At 40.7% G+C, this 15821-nt stretch overlaps 1 protein-coding gene across 1 annotated transcript; it reads right to left on the bottom strand.

The window, feature by feature from the left end:
- Positions 1-437: 437 nt before the first annotated feature.
- On the bottom strand, positions 438-15796 carry ndufs7 (NADH:ubiquinone oxidoreductase core subunit S7). The gene is made up of 8 exons (XM_060846556.1): positions 15734-15796; positions 12768-12804; positions 10350-10418; positions 8834-8951; positions 8311-8490; positions 4774-4820; positions 4597-4685; positions 438-663 (listed from the first exon to the last, which is right to left on the bottom strand). The coding sequence occupies exons 1-8, from the start codon at positions 15747-15749 to the stop codon at positions 566-568; spliced, it is 654 nt and encodes a 217-aa protein (XP_060702539.1). The 5' UTR covers positions 15750-15796; the 3' UTR covers positions 438-565.
- Between the last annotated feature and the right edge of the window lie 25 nt (positions 15797-15821).

Below are 15821 nucleotides of genomic sequence, written 5' to 3'. Positions count from 1 at the left end.
AGAAAGATTCGGTCACAAGTCAGATTTGTCTCTTCACTTTGTTTTCCTGTATTTAGATTTTAAATTTAACATTTCCTTAAGATTCCCACCCCCATTTCTCCATTATTCCTAAAGCCAACTGATGACAAACCTTTGCTTTCCTCAATGTTACTCTTGTCAATCAAAAAGGAGAAATGGAGTACTTGCTAATTCTGTATTTAAAAAAAACAAATCTATGATTTATTATTATGCCAGATGTAATTCATAGAAGTTATGGGAGAGCTTTCCAATTTTTACCAATGCCTATCCGCTAGAGTCAGGGAATCATCTGAAAAATGGGGTGGGGATCATCAGCAGCAGAGCTAAGGAAAATGGCATACTGCACAAAACAGATATTATCTCAAAATGCTAAACTGCTGAAAAACAATATTGAAAGCAAAGAAACGCCAAAGCAAATGTTTCAACTTTTTAAATGAAAGTTTATAGGACACATTTATATATATCACAACAAAAAAATTCATTCCTCCACCAAAGAATCCCATTATGGCCCACACATTATAAATACTGGTTGCAATTATACATCCATTTATTTCCGATACCAAATGCTTAACCTTCTTTCCCTCTTTATTTTCTTCTGCAGTTGCAGAATTCCATATAGAAGTGCTTCTGCTGTAGGGGGGCAGCCTAATGTAAAAGGAAAAGCTATTAGATATCCAAAATAACACTTTGAAGTAATCATATCAAAAGGAGTAGCAACTCTTTTGCATGAATTCAACTGAATGGAGACATAACACAAGATGCAATACAAGACTCTTAAGGTTCAGGTAGACTTTCTCCACCTTGTTTCCTCCATTCTCTACAGGAAACAGAAGCCCTCCAGTACTGTGGTCTCTAATTGTGGTCCAGGGAACAGTTGTCCATGGACTGGTTCCAAATGCAAACTACTGATGTACAATGTCAGGGCTAAATCAATACAAGAGAACAAATCAGAGACCTTCCACAAATTTGATTGGAAGTGGATCAGCTCCTGTGTGCATGGTCCAAGTCATGATAGACACAAGCAACAATAATGTAGCAATTTTAAAATAAGATATACATTAATCTTGTGCAGCTGTGACATTGGATTCTTAGTGTGGAGTCTGATGTGAAGCTGAAGCAGATATCACTTCAGTGGTGTCTCCAAGAAGATTGGAGAGAAATTGTGGGTCATGGAACTTCTCCTGTTTCCAAGACCCTTATCAATCCCTTTTAACCCTCAACAACTTTGAGTACCTTTGTGATGCACTGGGTTCTACAGAATAGGACAGTGCAGCATAGGAGGTCATTTGGGCTAGAGTCTGTGCCAGCTCCTTCCAATAGAAACAGAGTCAGTCCTATCACCTCTCTGTCCAGCTGTTCTTTCCCAATTTTTCTCCAAGTATTTATATAATCTCCTTTGAAGACTCATTTGAATCTGGACCCACCACCACCACACCGAGGAGCAAGATTATTTCAATCCTAATCACTGCATAAACGTTTTTTCCTTGAGTTGCCCCTGGCTGTTTTGTCAATCAACTCATGAGGTTAAATCTGGACAGTGTGATTACCCGTCTTTCAGCCACCAGAAACAATGTCTTTTTTTCACAATTTAAACCCTTCATAATTTTGTACTATTCAGTCTAATCTCCTCAGGCTTCTTGCCTAAGGACAGCAGCCCCAGATTCTCTGTAATTGCTCATTTCTAGGCTTGTGATAGTAAATTAAGTCTCTATGTAGATTTCACATTACTCTAATGCTGAGAATTGGAAACTATAGAGGACTTTATTTACATAGGCTGAGCAAGAATTCTGCACTTCAGTATACTATGTCTTTATTTATAAAGGCCATCAAAATGCAGGTTGTGATATGATATAGCTTTGTCAGACAATTGCACACAATCTAGTTGTTCATTGTACGTGATTAGCTCCATTTCTTTGAACCCGGTCTGATGTCATAATACTTTTTTTGAGGGCTCTTATGATTTCCTTGAGGGCTACTTTCTAATTTGCAGTTGCTGCATTTTTATTCTCCTTAACTCATTTATTAGGTGATGTAGTAACAATATCTTATATATGTGCATTCATTTGCAGCACTTGGACTGGATGTAGGCTTGCTCGCTGAGCTGGAAGCGAGCAAACCTACATTCAGAACCTCGACCTGAGCTACAAAACTCCTCAAAACCCGCTAGCACTTGGACTCTAAGTATCAAAATTAGAAGAATTCATCACTATCATTAATTAATTATCTCAGGTGATTTAAAGTTTTCCTGGCTCCCAGTTAGTTGAGTATTATTTTGTTAATGGGTTTAAAACTGTTTTGCATCCTTTGTAAGTACCTTCTATTCACCACCACGTAGCCTCACTCCCCCCTCGCAGCCTCCTCTTCCCACCCCCAATTGCAACCGCCTCCTTCCCTCATACTCCCCTTACACTTAGTGGGGGGAGGTGAGTGCTGCCTCTGTCCTACACCTAACGCAAATTCCTCTTTCTTGTGCCCCACTTGCAGTCTCCTTGTTCCAACCTCCCTAAATGCTCCCCCAACTGTAACGTCCTCCTTCCTGGTCTGCCTTTCACTCCATTCCTGTGCAGCTTCCTTCCCTCTGACTCCACTCTTTCAGCCTTCTCCACCATGCATCCCCCTCCAGCACCTCCCCCATCCTAGACTCTTTTTACCCCACCTCTTGTAGCCTCGCATTTCTTTACCACCTCTCCCTTCAACCCCATTCCCTCCTCACAGTCTCCTTCCTCTCTCTGGCACAATTCTGGCAGTAAACAGCATTGCCCTGGATTTGGCTTCGAGGCTTGGGTCTGGCTGGCATTGTTCCCAGTGACTCACTCACTGCAGTCACTGACTTTCCCAGCTTCCCCTCACTAGTGAGACTATCAGCAGCAAATGTAGGATAGGAGGAGCCTGCATTTGGAGGACCATGAGAAACTGAATTTTGATTGGAGCAGCAGCTACTCAGACTCCATCTCTCTAAGGTACTGGTATGATTCAGACTGGTGGCTGACGGGTATTGCTACCTGTGCCCAGGATGCCCTACTCCTGAAGACGTGGTCCTGATGACCAGCACCATATGCAACCCTTCTCTTGGACCCTGAATTATAATTCTCAATTTTGCTAGAAGTGGCAAACCAAAGTGATTGGGTTAAGTTGGTGCAGAGTTATGTGGACAAAACATCAGTGGAACATTGTTTCAGGAATTCACTACTGGCAAGTTGTTCATTGTGAGCAACACTAAAGTTTGTTTTGTTTTATTTATCCATGAAGATGTGGGCATCGCTGGCTAGGCCAACATTTATTGTCCAGAAAGCAGCTAAGAGTCAACCACATTCCTGTAGGTTGGACTTACATGTAGGCCAGACCAGGTCAGGATGGCAGATTTCCTTTCTCAAGGATATTAGTGAACCAGAAGGAACACCTTTATGGTCATCATTAAGCTTTCAAGTCCAGATTTCTCCTTTATTGAATTCAAATTCTATTATCTGCCATTGCAAGATCTGAATCCAGATCCCCAGATACGATCTGGCTGTCTGGATTAATAGTCTAGCGATGATACCAGAATACCATCACCTCCCCTATCTTCAGTCAGCTCAAAAACACGTGCTCTCCATCAGGGCTCACAGGATCAATCGTAAACCCATAATCTTCCTCACATGGATCCAAGTGTTCCTGTTGCCTCAGTCAAAGTCAACTAACATGTTGGGATCAGAGAATCAAATCTCTGAGACTCTCAGCTTCACCTTATTTACTTTGTCAACTGAGCTAACAGAGGGGCTTGATTTTAGGGAGTTCACCACTAATTTCAATTTTAACTAAAAATAATCCTCCCCTATCAACCCCACCCTACAGTCTTCTCCTCGTCACATGCTTTTAACTTTATTTCACCAGTGAATCAGGCCCTGGATTGGTGAGGGTGGAATAAAAGATGTATGTTCCTGCTCGTTATCCTTTTGACTGAATAGATATAATGGATAGTAGTCCACGTGTGATTTCATTTTCCCTTTTCCCTACTAGTGTAGAGGAACACACTATCAAATATTCAACTAAACAATAAATTTTTAACAAGAGATAATTTCAAGAATGTGAGTATTAGTTGCAAAGCAGTATTTGTTGTCTCACCCCAAATACTGTCAAGGTGCTTGTAAGCTTGCTTCTTCCATATGACTGGAAAAGCGCAGGTCTCCAGCATCTGCAGTCCTCACTTTCTCCTACTTCTTCCATATAACTGAATAGCTTGCTATGCTGTTTCAGAGGGCAGTTAAGAAGTCAATCACATTGTATGGGTTTGGAGTCACGTAGATCAGACTGAGTTAAGGACAGATTTCATTCACTGAAGGATGCTGGTGAACCAGCTATAATTTGATGACAAGCTGTTGGCTTGGAGGTCACTAACAATTACAGGGGGTACCTTTCATTTAAATTACAGATGTATTTAATTCATTGAATTTACATCCTACAGCTACCATGTCAGATTTCAATTCAGGACTCTGAATCATTAGTCAAGGTCTTGGAATTACCAGTCCAGTAACAATCAGCTTTACTACGATATGTGTTGCACTGGTAAATTGGCAATTTTCCTTTGATCACTGCACTCACCTGGAACGTAAATATCTACTGGCACAATTCTGTCGCAGCCCCTCACCACAGCATAGGAGTAATGGTAATAACCACCACCATTTGCACAGCTGTAAGAACAATGTCACTATTAGAACTTTACTATTCTGATCACTGTTGAAAGCCAAAGTCTGCTATGAAGCTTATCAATATACTCACCTGCCCATAGAGACTACATAGCGAGGTTCAGGCATCTGATCATAAACCTACACAAAATAAGTAAAACTGAATTTACCTTTCCATCATATAACAGTTCTTAGAACATAGAAAAATACAGTATAGTACAGGCCCTTTGGCCCTCGATGTTGCGCCGACCCAAGCCCACCTAACCTATACTAGCCCACTATCCTCCATATGCCTATCCAATGCCTGTTTAAATGCCCATAAAGAGGGAGAGTCCACCACTGCTACTGGCAGAGCATTCCATGAACTCACGACTCGCTGAGTAAAGAATCTACCCCTAACATCAGTCCTATACCTACCTCCCCTTAATTTAAAGCTATGCCCCCTCGTAATAGCTGACTCCATACGTGGAAAAGGTTCTCATTGTCAACCCTATCTAAAACTCTAATCATCTTGTACACCTCTATCAAGTCACCCCTAAACCTTCTTTTCTCCACTGAAAACAGCCCCAAGTGCCTCAGCCTTTCCTCATATGATCTTCCTACCATACCAGGCAACATCCTGGTAAACCTCCTCTGCACCCGTTCCAGTGCCTCCACATCCGTCCTATAGTATGGCGACCAAAACTGCACACAATCCTCCAGATGCGGCCGCACCAGAGTCTTATACAATTGCAACATGACCTCAGGACTCCAGAACTCAATTCCTCTACCAATAAAAGCCAGTACACCATATGCCTTCTTCACAGCACTATTTACCTGGGTGGCAACTTTTAGAGATCTGTGTACACGGACACCAAGATCCCTCTGCTCATCCACACTACCTAGTATCCGACCATTAGCCCTGTACTCCATCTTCTTGTTACTCTTACCAAAGTGAATCACTTCACACTTAGCTACATTGAACTCCATTTGCCATCTTTCTGCCCAGCTCTGCAACTTATCTATATCCCGCTGTAACCTGCCACATCCTTCCTCACTGTCAACAACTCCACCGACTTTCGTAAGATCTGCAAACTTGCTCACCCAACCTTCTAGCCCCTCCTCCAGGTCATTTATAAAAATGACAACAGCAATGGTCCCAAAACAGATCCTTGCGGAACACTGCTAGTAACTGCACTCCAAGATGAACCTTTACAATCAACTATTACCCTCTGTCTTCTTCCAGCCAGCCAATTCCTAATCCAAACCTCTAATGCACCCTCAATGCCATACCTCCGTATTTTTTGCAGTAGCCTACCATGGGGAACCTTATCAAATGCCTTACTAAAATCCGTATACACCACATCTACCGCTTTACCCTCGTCCACCCCCTTAGTCACCTTCTCAAAGAATTCAATAAGGTTTGTGAGGCATGACCTGCCCTTCACAAAACCATGCTGACTATCCTTGATCACATTATTCCTATCCAGATGTTCATAAATCCTATCCCTTACAATTCTCTCTAAGACTTTGCCCACAACAGAAGTGAGACTCACCGGCCTATAGTTACTAGGGTTATCCCTACTCCCCATCTTGAACAAGGGAACCACATTTGCTATCCTCGAGTCATCGGGCACTATTCATGTAGACGAGGACATAAAAATCAAGGCCAACGGCTCTGCAATCTCCTCCCTTGCTTCCCAGAGAATCCGAGGATAAATGCCAGTAGGCCCAGGGGACTTATCTATTTTCATTCTTTCCAGAATTTCCAACACCTCTTCCCTACATACCTTAAAGCCATCCATTCTAATTAATTGAGACTCAATATTCACATCGGCAACAATGTCCTGTTCCTGAGTGAATACTGACGAAAAGTATTCATTCAGTGTCTCCCCAATCTCTTCAGTCTCCACGCACAACTTCCCACTACTATCCTTGACTGGACCTATTCCTACCCTAGTCATTCTTTTATTCCTGACATACTTCTTTTATAGGTTTTTGGTGGCTCAGTAATGACTAACATTTGGCTACAAATCCATTTTGATGGTAATTAAATGGATTGTTTAATTTTTAAACTTTTATTAACATTGTACTTGTGAGAAAATATCAATTAGAGTCAGAGAGGTGTACAGCACAGAAACGGACCCTTTGGTCCACTGGTCCATGTCGACCAGATATCCCAACCCAATCTAGTCCCACTTGCCAGCACTTGGCCCACATCCCTCTAAACCGTTCCTATTCATATACCCATCCAGATACTTCGAAATGTTGTAATTGTACCAGTCTCCACCACTTCCCATGGTAACTCATTCCTTACACGCACCACCCTCTGCATGAAAAAGTTGCCCCTTAGGTCCCTTTTAAATTTTTTCCCCTCTTACCCTCAACCTATGTTCTGGACTCCTCCACCCAAGGAAAACATCTTGTCTATTTATCTTATCCATGCCCCTCATGACTTTATAAACATCTATAAGGTCACTCCTCAGTTTCCAAAGCTCCAGGCAACAGCCAAGGTCTCTTTGTTCAGCAATACTCCCCAGGACTTTTCCATTAAGTGTGTAAATCAGAGCAGCGCTTACCTTTCCCAAATGCAGCACCTCACATTTATCTAAATTAAACTCCATTTGCTACTCCTTGGCCCAGTGGCTCATCTGATCAAGATCTTATTATAGTCTTCTTCGCTGTCCACTACAACTCCGATTTTGGTGTCATCTCCAAACTTCCTAACCATACCTCCTATGTTCACATCCAAGTCATTAATTAACTTTATTTGGTAAACATTTTTGTAACAGAGTTGAAATGCATCCCTCCTGTTTTAGGAAGGCGGAACATTTTGGGCATTTTCTTTTAAACTGAACTTTAAAAATTGTTCTTCGTGTTAAGATTGCCAATACTAGGATTAGTATTTTAGAAAAGTTACCATTTTCAGACATCCTCTGTTTCTCAAGCACAAAACATTACTGATTTACAATATAACTAATTTCAGAGAACAGTTCTTTTTAATTCTTTCATGGGCTCTGTATGTTGCTGACTGGGCCAGCATGTGTTGTCCATTCCTAATTGCTCTGATGACAGCAAAGAGTCAATCATACTCCTGTGTGGCCTGGAGTCACATGTTGGTCAGATCTGTAGAGATTTCCTTCCTTACAGGTCACTCGTGAACCAGATGGGTTTTACAACAATCAATAGTGGTTTCATGGGGATCTCATGAGGCTACCTTTTTATTCCAGATTTTTACTGAATCCAAATTTTACCAGCTGCTTTAGTGGGATTCAAACCCATGTCCCGAGATTATTTTATTTAGATTTTTGTACATAATTTCAACATCTGCCATGCCCACAGAACAATAGCCAAAGTTCTGGATGACATCGACGTTACTTTTACGCCACCTCCTTCCTCCTCTCAAAAGGACCGAAAAAGAGAGAAGGCCTGTGCACACAGCAGGTCAATCAGCCAAGCAGTGAAAAGCCTTTGCTGGGTAACACTCAACAGAAGAACGGTTCTGAAGAAGGAGATGGATCAGTAACATCGACTATTCTCACTACAGAAGGTAATCGGCTGTCTAAGCTTCACATTTACAGCATTTTAATATTGTGCATGTTCGAAAGGAGGAAACCTGCAGAAAGCATGGCCACAAAAATCACTGGGTCACCTTTCGAAGAGCTGGAGCCATTTTGTTTGTGAGAGTACCAGCCACGATCATGACGTCTGACTGCCGAGGGCTAGCACGGAAAACGATGCCGAACCGGTCCATGTCATACCTGGGCGCTGCCATGTGCATCATTTCAACGGCACAGCAGGCAAGGCCAAAGGTCATGGGCCACAAAGAACTCTGAAAACATTAAAAACAACCTTTCAAACACAAATGCTTCTCACTTCGAGTCACAGAGATGTACTAATCAATTATTTTCAAAATGCCATTGTGCCACAGACTGTAAACAAAATACGATTAAAAGGGAGTAATTACAACTGCACCATATTAAATAAAGCTGTAATGCAATATATTAAATGTGTTATCAGTCCCAAAATACACTTTAGTAGATAATAGCCAGATGCAGCTGTAATTTGAAGCCACATCCTAAATCCAATTAGTTAAATACTTAATACATCTGTTCAATTACTTGCATAATCACGCACACAAGTTAACACTATCTCTTTGCAAATGCAGCACTTACCCGTCGGGCCCAATTTATCAGCTCATCTAGTTTCGTGATGACATACTCTCCTTTATTGCTGGGAAGTGAAAACTTCTTGGCAGCTAATTCACTACTTGCCTGTTTGGCTAATGTGGAGCTGGAAAACAAACAATTCCAGTCCCAATTAGATTTTAAATGAAACCTCCAAAAAAACACAATGTCCCCTTATTGTGAAGTCATTGAGATAATATTGAAAACTGGGCAGATTCAGTTCTCTGTTTAATTCTTAGAAGGAAAAGGAAAGAATGATTGGGTGGGTGACAGAGGTAGCTATAGAGTGGGCTTGATGAGTTGATTGCTCTTTCCCTTTCAAGAAAGGTTCAGTCCGTATGTTTAAGACAAATGCTGCTCATGCTTCAAGTTAGACTTATCAATGAAACTTAAGGGAATTGTTTTCTTCTTTCAAATATACAATGAACTGTTACACACTTTCAGTACTTTTCTGCTCAATCCCTGCTATGCTTACATATTCAAAAATGTTGATAAAATACAGCTTTTTAAATTTCTAACCATTTCTAATAAAACAAATTGTAGAATTTGATTAAATTTCAACCACCATTTTCACTTGGATGTTGGTAATGGAGGATGGTTCTGTCATAAGGAAGGGTAACTGTATGATGCAATGTGGGGTACATTCCTTTTTTTGAGATAAGCCTGAGGGAGTGATTTACATTCCTGAGATTTATTTGCCTTTCTATTGCCACATACAGAGGTTCCTCGATTGTCTGACATTCGATTATCCAGCAATTTCACAAGGTCCCGATGCTTGGCTAAACTATGTTATCTGGAATTCGATTTTCCGGAATTCGAATAATCAAACAAAATACTCCCTGCCTGTTTCCTTTGGATAATCACGGTTCCTCTGTATTTTGACCACAGCTGCCACCTCTTTACAACACTTTTCAGGCTTCCCATCTCCTCCCCTGTTTCAATCCTTTTCTCCCCCCACATTCTTGTCTCACTATTACCTTGTTCCTTTATCAAATGTGTCAATTAGTCACCATTGCACTCTGCAGAATGCTGACGGTGAAAATATGCACCAGAATCCCATCACTAGGGCACACTCACTTTATCAGACATAACCAGCAAACTGAAATGTTTTAAAGACCTGATCACGGCTGATATCAGTGAAGACTTTTTATTTGTCACTACAGGGGAGTAATGAGATGTGAACAGCTGATTGAAACTGCTTAAAGACAAGATTTTGGACTATTCCAAAATCAGTCTTTTAAAAGTTTCAAATGGACTTAATTGCTCAAAATAGTTGGGGATCTTCACAAACTATAAACTATGCCTTTATAATTGCCTTTATAATATATGAGAGGGAAAGCTGCAGTCCAGATGTGTCTGATATTATGCATGAGAGTAACATGGACTGTTTTACAAAACGTATGCTCTCTTACATTTTTGCGACACAATCAGCTTAATACTATTTCCATTACAATTTAACCATTCTGGCACAGAGGCTACAATATGTACTTGACAATAGTCTTACCTTTCTGGCTTTTCTGTCACTGTGGTCTGATGGAGACACCGTGAATGACTAGCAAGGACTGAACAGGGTCTGAAAAACAAGTCAGTAATTAAAGAAATGCATACAGTGTTGCTTTTAATGATACTTCTTACATTGTAATAATTTGCAATATTGCAAAATTACATCCAAAAGTATTATTTGTAAATACAATAATAGCCATGAAAACAAAGAAACAGTTAAATGACACAGCCCAAAGCTCCAATGCGTGGTATTCTGAATCGCACAGGAAGCAAGATTCCTAAAGAGTGAGCACCTGGTTAAAACAAACAAAATTCTGGGAATATTTAGCTAATCAGGCAGCATCTGTGGACCGGAGAGAAGCAAGATTATTTATTGGGTTGACAACCTCTCATCAGAATCTGAAATGTCAACATAACTTTTTAAACTGCTCCACAGATATTATCCAATCTGCTCAGCTCTTACAGCCTTTGCCGTTTTTATTATAGATTCCCAATCCCCACAGTTTTCTGCTTTGATTTTCATGTGGATCTTGATGTCTTGGGGAAGCATTGAATAGGGATGAGAATCTTTGTCATAGAGCAAAGTTTAAGTTGCAGCCATGCAACCAGTATTCAAGCAAAGAGCTAAAGAATAGCTTCTATCTTCACATTGGAATGATGTGAAACACTGGCCACACTACCAAGAATGCACAACAGCATCTTGAATTGTTCTGATAATTTGCATATAAAACAAATCTCCCAAAGTCTGTAACAAATGAGTAATGTATGAATCCTATAAGAGCAAGAGGAGGAAACTCAGTCATTTATCTAACTGCTGTTTGGAACTCTTCCTCTGCACAAATTACCCACAAAACAACTGATAGCATTTCAAAAGTAATTAGTTATGATGGATTTTGGAACATGCTGAGGATGTGAAAGTCTATAAATAAATAAATAAATAAATAAATAGAGTGGATTTCTTTTTGATAAATGCATTCTTAATACTGGGCCATTTCATCCTTATGCTGTTTAACCATCCATGAAACATTCTCAAGAAGTCTTAAATATGCACTTCTGATTCCTCACTTGATTCTTCATTTTGTTGTACAAAAGAATGATTTGGTCATCACTTTAGGAACAGGGCCAGCAGGTGCATTTGAACAATGGAGGCTGAGAGTAACAGATCATGTATAAATAGAGAATTTCAGTTATTTTAAAAGCTTGTCAAACCTTTTAAATGTTGGGCACTAAAGTTAACAAGCAGCTAACGATTTAAGGGTTTTTGTTAATTTGGATCTTCAAATGTTTTAACATTTTCATTCAAATATTTCTAGTTTTGGAAATCAAAACAAGAAATGCTGGGATTATTTAACAGGTCTGGCAGCAAAATGGAGTCAAAGAAACAATCAACATTCTGGTTTCTTTTTTTCTAATAAAACTGTCTCAACTTTCATAGCTGAGGCACAGGTTTGTTATTTCTCAAATACTATAATAGCTTTAACTACCTTATTCAGGCACTCCATTCTGAATATTGTTTGATGATCATCCTCACCAAATTAACTATAATCTTGCTACCCTGACACAGGAAAAGTAAATGGAGAAAATGAACGTGATTGACAGCACAATACCATGTTGTGAGACATGGTTAAAACAGGAAATAGCAACAAAATTTCTTGATAACTAGGAAGGTAAAATAAAAACTGTTGGAAGGGTAGCAAGGTAAGGACTAGGATGTAAAACGCTTTTCCTCTTCCATATGCTGACTAACAGAGTATACATTTCCAGCGTTTCCTGTTTATTCCAAAACTTCCATCAGTCATCTCTGGATCAAAAAGAAATTTAGCTCATACGTTCATGAGATATAGCAGCAGAATTAGGTCATTCAGCCCATCGAGTCTGCTCAGCCATTTGATCATGGTTGATATGCTCCTCACCTCCAATTTCTTGCCTTCTCTCCATATCCTTTTAACTCATCACCATTAAAAAGCTGACTAACTCCTCAAAGTTATTCACTATCCCAGCATCCACCACACTTTGGGGGAGCGAATTCCACAGATGCACAACCCTTTGGGAGAAGTAGTTTCTCCTCAACTCTGTTCTAAATTTGCGACTTTAGACTATAACCTCTTGTCCTAGAATGGCGAAAAGAGGAAGCATCCGCTTCACGTCTATCCACACCTTTTATCATTATGAACACATCAATTTGATCTCTCCTCATTCTTCTAAATTCCAGAGCCTAGACTGTTCAATCTCTCTTCATAAGACAAACCTTAGATAGGCAGTCTGTTTTTCATTTTTATTTGCAGCATGTCTCTCATTCTGAGGTTTAAAGTCGCTACTCCCATTATTTTCCACCCCATCCCATCTCAGGAGGCTGCATTCAATAATCTTTCACTTCAAAGACAGCTTTTACAAAGTAATGTAAGGTTTGTAGGCTGACCTGGAAACAACGGATACGAATCCACTGAGACGCAAAACTGCAAGAGACAAAATAAAAACTGAGTAATGATTTGAAAATGAAACACATTTCAATCCATTAAGTTTATTAAAAACATAAATGTTTATAGTTTAATCATATAATTTTAAATAGCTGGCAGTGAACCCAATTATCCTTATTAACTATGCAAACATTGGAGTGTTGAGCAAGGAGAGATACAATGAAGTAATCCAATGAACATATACTGTATAAAAGCAAATTACTGCGGATGCTGAAATCTGAAACCGAAAGAGAACATGGGGGAAAATCTCAGCAGGTCTGGCAGCATCTGTAATGAGAGAAAAGAGCTGATGTTTCGAGTCTAACTGACCCTTTGTCAAAGCTGTACTGTAAATAGGAGTCGGAGTAAGCCATTCAGCCCCTCCACCTTGCTCTGCCAGTCAACAAAATCCTGGCTCAGTTCTCAGTTTCGCTTCCATTCCAACTTAATATAGCTTTCACCTTCCTCCAACATTTCAAATATCTACCTACTACCTCTTTAAATACTTTGTGATATTTTAAACATTTCACATCATTCAGGGGTAGAGAATTCAGATCTTTAGTATGATCTGGGAGAATAAAAACAACTTCCCATCTCAATTTTAAATGAGTGTTCTCTTTTTCTATAATAAGTCCCCTAATTTAACAGTGCCCCATGAGTGGAAAAGTCCATTTGCTTTCCAGAGTGGGGTGCACTGAATAAAAATAAGTACTTGTATGTTGTAAAAGTTTTTTCTGATATCCTCTCTTGATACCCCTTAGCATTCCATTTAAACTTCAGTGTTACATACAGACCAATTCTCAGTCTTTCATTCACTGGATAAGGATTTGACCTTTCAGCATCTCTAGAGGTGCTTTTCCCTTTCAACAATGAAATGCCCACAGACAGCAATTTACAGGAAAATGAATGGGAACAGCTACTATATGATTTTCTGTTCCTTCTCTAAACAGAAAGAAGAGACGGGGTTTAGGTGCTTTCTCTTTACAGGCTGGAAGCTTATCCTGTATTGTCCACATAAAATGCTGTAGCCACTTGCCTAGAAGCCAATCAAGTAGTAACAATTCTGCAGAGCCCTCCAGAAACACATAACTAGCCCTCAATCAAAAGACCATCTCTGAGCAAAACTGTCCTGATTCCATACACATGTCTAGCATCCTCCCTCACTGCTCAAAAACATTTAACCCATAATATGTTCCTTTAACTTGTGTATTAAAATTGCAAACACCTTCTTACACAGCTTCCTTAGTTTAAGGAAAAGCATAATTTCCCCATTTATTAGTCCACATACCAAAAAAAAAGTGGCCATTACACTTGGGCAACTTCATCTTAAGTTTTATTGAGAAAAACTATGAATTTATATACATTTCAATTTATGTTCAAGATGTGGGTTTTGCCAGCATTTGTTGTATATCCCAGATGCCCTCAAGAAGCTGACCTAGACAGTTGAAGCATATTCTTCAATAAAGGGGTGCAGAAAATTAGGGATGCATAAAAGGCTAGTATTGGTGTTATTGGAGGCTGTAAGACTGAAGGAGCTTATAGAGATTAGAGACCTAGGCCATGGACAGCTTTAAACTTAAACATTGAGATGATTGTGTACCAGAAACCAACAAAACACAACAATGCGTGATGGGATTTGGTACAAACAATGATACAGGCACAATTCAAGTTTGGTGCGGCAGGATGGGAGACAGTCAGGAGAGTTTAAAGTAGTCAAGTATGGATGTAATCTTCGAGTAAAAAGTGAGGTCTGCAAATGCTGGAGATCAGTAAGTAAGTAATCTAATCAGAGCGGAAAATGTGTTGCTGGTTAAAGCGCGGCAGGTCAGGCAGTATCCAAGGAACAGGAAATTCGACGTTTCGGGCATAAGCCCTTCATCCTGATGAAGGGCTTATGCCCGAAACGTTGAATTTCCTATTCCTTGGATGCTGCCTGACCTGCTGCGCTTTAACCAGCAACACATTTTCAGCTCAAGTATGGATGTAACAAAAGCACAGGTGAAATGTATCTAGCTCCATTGCATGCACCCACCACTGAGTAAAGAGCCTACCACTGACATTTCCCCAAAACCTTTCTCCAATTACCTTCACTCAGTTCACTGTACATGGTATACTATAAACACAAACTAGGAGATTAACATTGAGACAGACAACTGCACAGATAAGACAAGCAGCAGGCTGGGAGAATGCAGCAAGCCAGGCAGCATCAGGTGGTGGAGAAGTCAACATTTCGGGTGTAACCCTTCTTCAGGACACCTGAAACGTTGACTTCTCCACCTCCTGATGCTGCTTGGCTTGCTGTGTTCTTCCAGCTTCCTGCTTGTCTACCTTGGATTCCAGCATCTGCAGTTTTCTTTTGTCTCTAAATGCACAGGTGGACAAAAAAAAAGTGGCTGGAGAAACTCAGCAGGTCCTGCAGCAGAGAGAAAGCAGAATTAAGGTCGCGAGTACGGTGATCCCTCGTCAGAGCACTGCTTTCTGAATAGTCTAAACATTCTGAAGTCGTTTCAAAATCCAGGCCCGAGACTCGTTTCCAAAAGGCGCTGCCTGACCGTCTGTATCCCAGGGGTTTCTGGAATGGATTTGGACGATTGTAACAGAGCGATAGAAAGGAAGGCCAGGTCTGGACCAGGCTCCACGCCTCACACAGAAAGTAAAGTCTATGCACGTACACAGAGTGTCGATACATTGAGCGGTTTAACAGTTGAAGCACAATCTGTAAACCGAGAGGCCGACGCTGTCAAGGAGGAAAGGTCAGGGGCCGGGACACCGGACAGGTTTATGTCCTTGTGGCCGCAACGGGACAGCCGACAACTCTCGATCACTCCGAACACACCGACTACAATCACCTTAACTCTCTCCCGCCTGTGACCTGCGCCGCGAACACACACACACAGAAAACAAAGCGATTAAACAACAACGCATTCACCTCCCAGCGTCGCCATCTTGACCGGAAGCTGGTGCTCCCCCGAAATGAGTCCCTCCGCGCGCCGCCGGAACAGGAAGGCCCGGGGGGG

The sequence above is a fragment of the Hemiscyllium ocellatum genome, chromosome 28 (genome assembly GCF_020745735.1).
Source record: "Hemiscyllium ocellatum isolate sHemOce1 chromosome 28, sHemOce1.pat.X.cur, whole genome shotgun sequence".
NCBI classification, from domain to species: domain Eukaryota; kingdom Metazoa; phylum Chordata; class Chondrichthyes; order Orectolobiformes; family Hemiscylliidae; genus Hemiscyllium; species Hemiscyllium ocellatum.
Note: the sequence above shows the minus strand (reverse complement) of the source record. Positions and strands in the feature narration are given on the sequence as shown.